The 10,499-nt window shown below is 30.7% G+C and overlaps 1 protein-coding gene across 1 annotated transcript; it reads left to right on the top strand.

The window, feature by feature from the left end:
• The first annotated feature begins 5,378 nt into the window (after nt 1-5,378).
• Nucleotides 5,379-10,105, top strand: LOC120205408 (protein trichome berefringence-like 7). Its single transcript, XM_039205297.1, has 4 exons — nt 5,379-6,905; nt 7,800-7,958; nt 8,461-8,769; nt 9,747-10,105. The coding sequence occupies exons 1-3, from the start codon at nt 6,046-6,048 to the stop codon at nt 8,708-8,710; spliced, it is 1,269 nt and encodes a 422-aa protein (XP_039061228.1). The 5' UTR covers nt 5,379-6,045; the 3' UTR covers nt 8,711-8,769; nt 9,747-10,105.
• Nucleotides 10,106-10,499: the final 394 nt, after the last annotated feature.

Below are 10,499 nucleotides of genomic sequence, written 5' to 3'. Positions count from 1 at the left end.
TAAGTTATTAACATCAAGTTATAAGGTTTAGACTTCTGATAATCGTCTCGAAAATTATGTTTATGTAGATATGAGCCTAAACAAGTTCTGGAACAATCAAAGAATTAGGATAGAATAAAAGCAAGGCTAAGGTGAGTGCAATTTAATGTACTTGTGTTATTGATCAAACATTGGCTTGCGATGAGCCAGTGACGGAGTTACTATAATAAGAAGGACTCCTAAAATGTTATATGATTGATGTGATTCTTATGTGTGCATGAGTACATGAAAATATATATGTTATTATATGTGACATGACCTATATGATTACAATATGCAATATGTGATATATGAACATAAGAGATTAAGTGAATGAACATAGACATAATATGATGATATAAGAGTAAGATACGAATTAATGATATGAGTTATATGGGAAACATATGTGAAAAGAGATGAATATATATGTTTATGGATTACATGCAAAAGTTATGAAACTATGGACATATGAATACGTGGCAATCGGATATGAGAATATACGAGAAAATCATATGATAAGATCAATGATTACACATACATGTGGTACATGGCAGAAGAGAATAAACATGTGATCATATGAAATGTGATAAAGAGCTATGTGAAAGAATGATGTGGTATGAATGTGTGAATATGTAAAGTGATAAGTATAAAAATAATGTCCATGTTATGTGATATGAGAGCTAGAGGTATAGTTGGCATGCCAAGAGTCGAGGGTCGACGCAGTCATTCGGGACATATATACAGAAGTCCTTCAGGACAAATACATAGGTCTTTCGGGACAAAGTTCACATGCCCCTAGTGGGACCCTATACGAAATGTGGGTGACAACATAAGTGCACAACCTCATGTACTCGAATACCTTAAGTTCTCAGTAATGTCATGGGCCTATAAAAGATATCAAAAGTATTTACAATATTTATATGTGATGGGTGTATTCCTAATTGAAATGTATTTGTTATATGAGATAATATGTGTTTGTATATGATATGAGATTGGTAATTGTTTATGCATTGGTGTGATTTAGAGTTTATATTATATGCTGATATGGTATAAAAATAAATTAGTGATGATAAAATGAGAAATGATAAGCATGTTAATGATGTTATGTTACATAATATGTGCATGTATGTATATGCTACATAGAAGAATATATCCTTTGGTATGATAAGGTAGTATCAAATGTTCATGCATTGTAGAAGTTACAGTTAGCATATAATTATGTTTTATATGCCTCACTATGTCAACGACTTAGTGTGCGATTGTTTCATACATAAGTTTCGAGAAGAGGAAGATCGATAAAAGTTATGCAAGACAGGTCAGTTTCTCCTTTCAAAAATCAGATCAGAAACAGTTGAATAGTATGTATTTTGTAATACTGATATTGGTTGGCATGTATATAAAGATTTGACTCTGATATATTCTAAATCGGTTTTGTAAAATCATATGATTGAGTTTTGTAATGTTTTAAACGTATATATGTAAATGGAAATTTTATACTGATGAAAGCTTAAATTTTTATGAGTTTTATACATGTTTTGCCGAAGTTACTGTAGCAGTGCATCGATACACAATTTATATTCGATGTGTTTTGTGCATCGGTACATTGTTCATGACAATGTTCATACGAATAGTACTGTTCATGAAAACGTATTTTTTTCAAATTTGTTATAATGAAACATAATTCCACAGTATATGATCGTATTTTATTAATAAAAGTCCAAATGTTTGGTTATTTTGTAAGGAAATTATTTTGAAAAGTCAATATGACATCTCAGACTCGTTTCCAGGTCGGGTACAGGTTGGGTTGTTACATATCTTTCTAAAATATTTTAATAATTTATAAGTTATCATTGTATATCTTATGATATATATTTATTTATTTTAAAATTTTTAATAGTATTTTAATATATATATATATATAGTAATTTTTTTTATTTTTAATATTGATTTTTTTAATATTTGCATATTTTTATATTTAAAATTTAAATACTTTTTTTTTAAAAAAAACAAGCCCTTAAAATTCTATATATAAAAATTAATTTAGCTCTCAAACATGACCGAAAAATCGATTTAGTCTATTTATCATGTCATATGTCACATTATCAGCCAATGTGGACTATTACTTCTATACCGTAAACTACCATGTCCGTATCATAAATTGTCATATCAATACCGTAACAATCAAAGTTAAAAAAATATTGATGAAATGATCACATTACATTTATTTTCTAAGTTAGAATATTACATTTGTATGAGTGAAAATATAATTTGAGGGTCACATCCCCTCCCCCCTCCAAAAAAAAGTAAAAAGCCTTATCTGTTTTTATCTTTTTAATTAGTTTGACTCCTCAACTTTCAATTCGGTATTACTTTATTTTTAGAGAAAATAATTTCAGTGACTGAAAATGCCTTATAATATACGATTTTAACCAACTTTTTTTGGATTTACGAAAATGACCAACAAATTCGCAACACGAACTCTAATTTCGCAACACAGGTTCCAAAATCGCAACGCGAAAATCAAATTCGCAACGCGAAAGTCAAAATCGCAACTCGAAAGTCAAAACAGCAACGCGAAATTCAAAATCGCAATGCAAAAGTAAAATTTGCAACGTGAATAGTTAAATCACAACGATAATATGTAATTCGCAACGCGAATAAGTAAATCGCAATGATAATATGTAAATAACAACACAAATTCTCCAAATTCGCAACTCGAATTTCGTAACGCTAATTACCAATATAGGTAATTAGCGTTGCGAAAACGAAATTCGCGTTGCGATTTTGGAGAATCGCATTGCGAAAATGAAATTCGTTTTGCGATTTTCCAATTTCGCAACGCGAATATGTAATTGGAAAATCGCAACGATAATATGTAAATCGCAACGCAAATTTTCCAAATTCGCAACTCGAATTTCGCAACGCTAATTACCGATATTGGTAATTAGTGTTGCGAAAACGAAATTCGCGTTGCGATTTTGGAGAATCGCATTGCGAATTTTGTTTTCGCAACTTGAATTTCGCAACGCTAATTACCTACTTCGGTAATTAGCGTTGCGAATAGGTAAATCACAACGATCATATGTAAATCGCAACGCGAATTCTCCAAATTCGCAACTTGAATTTCGCAAAGACAATTACCGATATAGGTAATTAGCGTTGCGAAAACGAAATTCGCGTAGCGATTTTCCAATTCGCAACGTGAATAGTTAAATTGCAACGATAATATGTAAATCACAACGCGAATTCTCCAAATTCGCAACTCGAATTTCTCAACGCTAATTACCGATATAGGTAATTAGCGTTGCGGAAATGAAATTCACATTGCGATTTTGAAGAATCGCGTTGCGAAAACGAAAATCGCGTTGCGATAGTACTGTTTACCTATATCGGTAATTAGCGTTGCGAATTTGACTTCTGTGTTGCGATTTACATATTCACGTGATTTACTTATTCGCGTTGCGATTTTGAAACATGTGTTGCGAAATTGGAGTTCGCGTTGCGAATTTGAGATCGCGTTACGAATTTGTTGGTCATTTTCGCAAATCCAAAAAAAATTGGTTAAAATCGTATATGATAAGGCATTTTCGGTGACTGAAGTTATTTTCTCTTATTTTTATTATTTTAGATATTAATCTTTGATAAAAGTTTTTTAAAATAATCTAAATTTTTTGGATTAATTAAAAAATAAATGACTAAATTATATTTTATTCACTTTAGGCGTTTAACTTTTCTGATCAAATTAAGTATCTATCGTTTTTTCTATAACCATTTTAAGATCAATTTTATTGTTCGTTAAAAAATATGTTAACAACTCAAAATATGACATATGATACATTATTTTAAAATTTTTGTTTTTTTTAAAAAAAAAATATTTTTTAAAAAACATAATATCATTAAAATTTCAAGAAAACTTTGTCAAATGTCCACCCACTTATGATTGGACCTCTATTATGGATCATTCCTTTATTAGGGATCCAATACTTGAATTATATGGTATATAGTATCCACTACAGGAAGCGGCATGATGAATTTTTAGAATAAAATAAAAGACGTGGACTTAGTGCAGTATTAGAGAAATCATAGGGTTTTATCATAGTTAAGATTATGGGTCTAGTTGGGTTCTCTTGCAAATAATTTACTTAGTTGTTTGTTTTTATTATTATTTTTATTTTGGGTCATATAATAAATGAATAAAAAATAGACAACAAATGGTCGCTATACGTTGAGCTTTGTGAAGTTTAGCGTTTAATATTTCCGTTGGTAGATTAGTAAATTGAACTCGTTTGTTTGGCTTAAATTTAATTTTTAGAAATTGAATTTTGGAAAATGAATTGTTGGAATTTAAATTCTAGAAAATGAATTACATTTCTAGAAAACGTTTTACGATGTTTGGAAGATGTTGTTTAAATTTTTTTCACTAGTTGATTAGTTTTTTAAAAATTATTTATTACAAATATTAAATACAATAAATAATATTATTTATCATAAAACCTAATATTATTATTTTTAAAATATTAAAATAATTTATTAATTATTAATTATTATTTTTATAATTTTATAAATAAAAATATTAATATTGGTATATTTTATTCAAATAAAAATATTATAAATTATATTAATTATTTATTAAAGTAATAATGTTATATTATATTTTAAAATATTAATTATTATATTTTAAATATATTTATTAAAATATTATTAGATTATTATATTGATATTAAATATATAAATAATATTATTCATTATTAATAATTTAATAATATTATTTCTATGAAATTACTAATAATATAAATTTTATTAATAATTTATTATATATTATTAAATTAAAAATATAATATATTATCTTATATTATTATAATATAATTGATTATTTTATTATAATAAAAATATAATATTATATTATTAGAAATATTAATAAATATATTTTAAATATTTTAATAATTAATATTTTGATTAAAATGATATTAAAAATTTTATTAATATAAATTCATAAAATAAAATTATTTTGAGTATTTATTTTTAAAGTGAAAAATTCAGAAAATGATTTACGAAAAATCAGATCATAAATTATTTTTCAGAAAATACAAAGGAAATTTTGTTGATCAGGAAAATGTTTTACGTTGATCAACTAATTTTCCTCCAATCAAACACTAAAAACATTTTCCTAAAAACAAATTACGTAAAACAAACACGAAAAAATATTTTTCGAAAAACAAATTACATGAAACAAACACGAGTTATTCGAGCGAGGATTACCCCCACAACAAGATTTTTATAACTCCTAATCGAATAGATGTAATAAGTTGGTGACTAATGTTTGTAGTATAGTCATTTTTATGTATTGCTGTCGTATTCTCTTAACCACCTCTCCGATCTGCTTCGCTTCACACCCCTCTCATCTCTCCCATTTCTTTCCATCCTGTCATTTCTCACTCATTGAATGCTATATTTCTATCTAACTTTGCCTTCATCCGAAAGCTAAGTAAGATCTTCCTTCTTCTTCGTTCTCTTCAATTCATCCACGATTGTTGAAATTCTTTATTCTGTGAATCCGGGTTTGTTTTTCTTGAGATTTGGGAAAAACCCACTTTGTTTTATTTGCCACTGCTGGGAAATGGGTTGTCATGTAGACGATAGATTTGCCTGAATTTTTGTAAAAGCTGTAATTTGAATGTTAGATATGTATAGGTGTGTTGGTTTCTTTGTACTTGAATGTTTTACTTTGACGTGGTGTCTTGCTCTACTGTGAAACTCTTGTACTTACGTGGGCTGAATGGGCGAACATTGATCTGAACTGGTGGTGAAATTTTGTGAATCGTTAGTCTGGTACTTGTATTGGATCGATTCTATAATGTGTTTGGAGTTGTTTATAGAGAAAAGGGCTATTGAAGATCTTCAAGTTATAAACTTTTCATTGTTTTTGGTTGGGAGATTGTTGAATGTTGGTAAGCCAAGATGGTAAAAGAAAATTGCCTAGTTTCAAGAATGGTTCTTTGAATATACTGGCATTATGAATTGATTGAGATGGTGAATAACTTGAGTAGTACATCATTTAACCGAAGGGCATTGAATGCTGAAGGCCCCAGAATTTTGAATGTTTCAAGCCCCAAAGCTTTGAATGTTCTAAGCACTAAACCTTTGTGTTTCCATAGTCCTAGAATTTATCATAACTCAGGTTGGGTTTCACGCTTGTTTCCTGTCCTTGTTCTCGTTGGGGCTTTGCTTTCATTTATTATACTACTTAATGGAGGTTATATATATGTTCTCCCTAGTCTGACTCGAGCATTTCATGGATATGGTGTGTTAAAATTCAATGATTCAAGAAATGTTTGTGATTTTTTTGATGGAAGCTGGATTATAGATGACTATTACCCCTTATACAATGCTTCAGATTGTCCATTTGTGGAACAAGGATTCAATTGCTTGGGAAATGGAAGGAAAGATAAAGATTATCTTAAATGGAGATGGAAACCAAAAGATTGTGATATTCGAAGGTTTAACGTTCGCAATGTTCTGGAAATGCTTCGAGATAAGAGGATTGTTTTTGTTGGAGATTCTATGAGTAGAACGCAGTGGGAATCATTGATATGCTTGCTCATGACCGGAGTAGAAGATAAGAAGAGTGTTTATGAAGTTAATGGCAATAGGATAACAAAACGTATCAGATTTCTTGGTGTTCGGTTTGCTTCCTTCAACTTTACCATTGAGTTCTTTCGCTCAGTTTTCTTGGTGCAACATGGTTGGATGCCTAGGCATGCACCAAAGCGTGTTAGATCAACCCTTAAGTTGGATAAACTGGATGATATTAGCAATGAGTGGATTAATGCAGATGTTCTCATATTCAACACTGGACAATGGTGGGTTCCAGGGAAGCTCTTTGAAACGTAAGTTGCCTTCAGTCTATCTATAAACTTATATCATGAAAAATATTTAATTTCATGTTTAATTCTAGAGCAATCTCCTCTAGTATCTGGGTTCTTACGAATAATTTTGGTAGAACTTACAAAACAGTGTCTACTCTCTTTTGCATTATCATTTTTCCAAATTTACATAATTTAAGTGGGTAATTGATACTACTTGAACTGGGATTAGTCTACTTCAATTAATAATAGTTTATGGGTTATTAGGTTGCAATGATTCAATTATTTGATAATGTATCTTTTGGCCTCAACTGAAGAGTTTGAGACTGAAGTTTTATAAGATAATAATTAACGAGAATGTTTCATAATTTCTACATGAATTCTTATGGTTCTTATTTTTCAATTTGAATCCCTTCTACTCTTAACTTACAGCTTTTTCCCTTTTTGAAGGTTGGAAACTAATGTATAAAAAATGTTGATTGGAAACTAAGAAATAGTTCATGATTACCTTCATGTATTTTTTTCACCTAAGTTTTCCCCTCTTGCAATTTGTTCAATAAACATTTCTCCTTTTTTACTGCCTCGTCTAGTGTTTCTTCAGTTTGCTTTACGGAATTGATGCTTTACCTTCATAATTTTGACAAACGCAAAGTCGGTATAGTTACTATTTGCTGTGTTGATTTGAATGATTAGTTAAATTGATGCTTGAAGCGTACAATTCAAAATATTCTAAACTGAAAGAGGATACTGGTGGGGGCGCACTGGCCTTCTCTGTTGTATGCTAATATTTGTTTGTAAAATGTGTTTTTTCTTACCATTTACTATCCTATGAACTTACTATGACTAGCTGAAATGACATTTCCTAGATGCTTTTCCATACCCATATAAGAAAATTTCATAAATGTCTTTGTTTGGCAGTGGTTGCTACTTCCAGGTTGGGAACTCAGTAAAGCTTGGAATTTCAATTCCTGCAGCATATAAAACGGCATTAAGTACTTGGGCATCATGGGTTGAGAACACGATTGACGCAAACAGAACACTTGTCTTCTTCCGAACATTCGAGCCATCACACTGGAGGTAACCAATAATACTATGATGCTTCTTCTGTCCTTTTGTTTCTCTTTGATCAAGTATAATTTTGGGGGAAGGGGAATTTGAACTCAGCCCTTTTGAGTTGGAGAACATTTGCACCTATGACTGAGCGGAAGGCTCTGCTGCACCATGATGCTCTTTCAGAAAACACGCCCAAAGTGAACTCCTTTTGGTTGCTAAATTAAATATGTTTTTTGTCCATATTTTGGATTGTTCTCCTTTTATCAGTGGGATGCACACGTACACAAATATTGCAGCCTTTGCTCTTTTCCAGCAAACAACCCTGGATTGGTTTATATGTAAAAAGTTGAACAGTTTCACAATTTGATATCTGCTTGACAGTTTCCTAATTATTTTTTCATTATTCATTCTTCTGATAAAAGACTTTTGAGTTATCTATTACAATATTTGCTTATTTGGTTAATTTCCAAATGAAAAATATGTTCGTCAGGCTATAAATCATTACTATTTTTGGTTTCTGCATCAGTGAAAAATCCCGCAGGTTTTGCAACGTGACTCAGAACCCGTTGTCAGAAACCGAAGGGAGGGATCAAAGCATTTTCTCGGAGACTATATTTGAGGTGGTAAAGAATATGACTGTTCCTATAGCCATTCTGCAAGTAACTTCCATGTCAGCCTTCCGGAGAGATGCACATGTGGGTGAGTGGAGTGACAAACCATTGGTACCTGATTGTAGCCATTGGTGTCTTCCTGGCTTACCCCGATATCTGGAATGAAATTTTCCTTTCGTACCTGCTTGCTGATTATGGACTTCCTGCAGTGAATGGAAAGCAATGTGAGTTCAAATCCTTTCTAATTTCACTTCTTCCAGTTGTAATTTATACACTGCTCAGTTTGGTATTCATCTTCTAAGATGACTGCAAACTGTTAGAGGCTTTATGAATTGATCATATATTGAATGGCTTGCTTGTGTTACTTTATTACTATATGCTTTATTACTTAGGCTCGGGTGTAAGTGTTGAATATGGGTTAGGAAGGAAAGCATTTTATGTGTTTGAGATGATATCCATAATATGAATGAATTCTCTCAATGATTGATTTGCAGTGTCGAATGAGTGGTCGGGTTGGGTTTGGTTCAGATTGCATTGGTTCCTGCTGTCCTGGTCATTTTTTCGGTTCTTTTAATCTCTGATTCTAGTCATTTAGGTTTGACCTTCGAACGGATTAGATCATTCTCGAGTTCAAGTCATTGACATATAAAGTCAAATCAAGTTGGATCTTGAATGAATTTGGTAGATAAGGTCAGATTTTTTTTATCTGTAATTAGGTTAGTCAAAATTGCTATCTTGTCAACTCATAGCATATCTTCCATTTTGATTTTCAATATCATAAAAAATATTTGATAGAGAATAGCTCACATTTCATATGTTTTTATATGATTAAAAGGATACTCATGGTTAAGAAATATGATCTTCAAAGGTATATAAAAGCACATAAACAATTTAAAAAAGAATATTAAATATTAGTAGACTGCTTATATGTTTATATTTTAATTACATTAATACTTTTTTAAAAATAAAATTATTCTTAATTTGAGTTTGGATTTCTTTTATCAGTTTTTTGTCATTTGGGTTTGAAACATTTTAGGTTGAGTCATTTTCTTTCTAGTTCGTTGGATTTAGTTGTTTTTGAGTTGATCGGTTCAAAGTTATTGTTTTGTGATCACATTGATTTGATTCTAGTTCAGGTTTGAACAAATTAGGTGAGTTTTTGGTATTTAGATCAGGTTTGACAGCTCTACGGTTGATGCAGATTGGATGAGCAAGTACCACCATGACTGAACTCCCTTCTGCAGGCACCTCTTTGCCGAACTCAACATGAACACAGATTGAACATTCTCAGATCACATTAAGGAACCAGTATGACAAAGTACCCAAATTTTGCTTTTTACAGGGATAAATCAATTCGCAAGAGAAGCTAGCTGCTCTATATATATTCATTCATTGTGGCCTTTTTCTTACTTTTTTTAACATTTACAAGATGAAGGTGGTGAGAAAGTGGCCAAAATTGGGGTATTGAGATGTAACAAACAAGTTTGTACCTTTTCTGTTCAAATGTCAAAATTTTTATGATTCAACACATAAAATAGATGCAAAATATTTGCTGTTGTACCTGTTCTTTTTAAGATATTTTTGTTAAATCCACGCTCGAACAAGTCATCCATTTAAATTTATGTTTGGTGTTGATCAGAAAGTTTACAAACTCTTCAAGTTCTTGGTTAGAATCTTCTTGCTATTCCAAATCTCCTCATTTGCTCATTTTTCAGAAGATTGCAATTTTTTATGCATAAGTTGGGGGATATTCAACACCGGTGTGGAGGTAGAAAGTGTTATTAGGGGCGGAGGAGGTCAATTTGTTTAACTGTAAATTTTATACAGACTTGAGAATTATTATTTAAATCAAAAGAACGAGGAGAGTTAGAGTTTAATTTGTCTAATTTTAAAGCTTGTAGGGCCTAAAAAATATTTATACCAAAAACATCAAGGGAGAGCTTTTTTTTAGTTA

Source organism: Hibiscus syriacus, unplaced genomic scaffold, assembly GCF_006381635.1.
Source record: "Hibiscus syriacus cultivar Baekdansim isolate YM2019G1 unplaced genomic scaffold, ASM638163v2 tig00012427_pilon, whole genome shotgun sequence".
In the NCBI taxonomy this organism is placed as follows: Eukaryota; Viridiplantae; Streptophyta; class Magnoliopsida; order Malvales; family Malvaceae; genus Hibiscus; species Hibiscus syriacus.
Note: the sequence above shows the minus strand (reverse complement) of the source record. Positions and strands in the feature narration are given on the sequence as shown.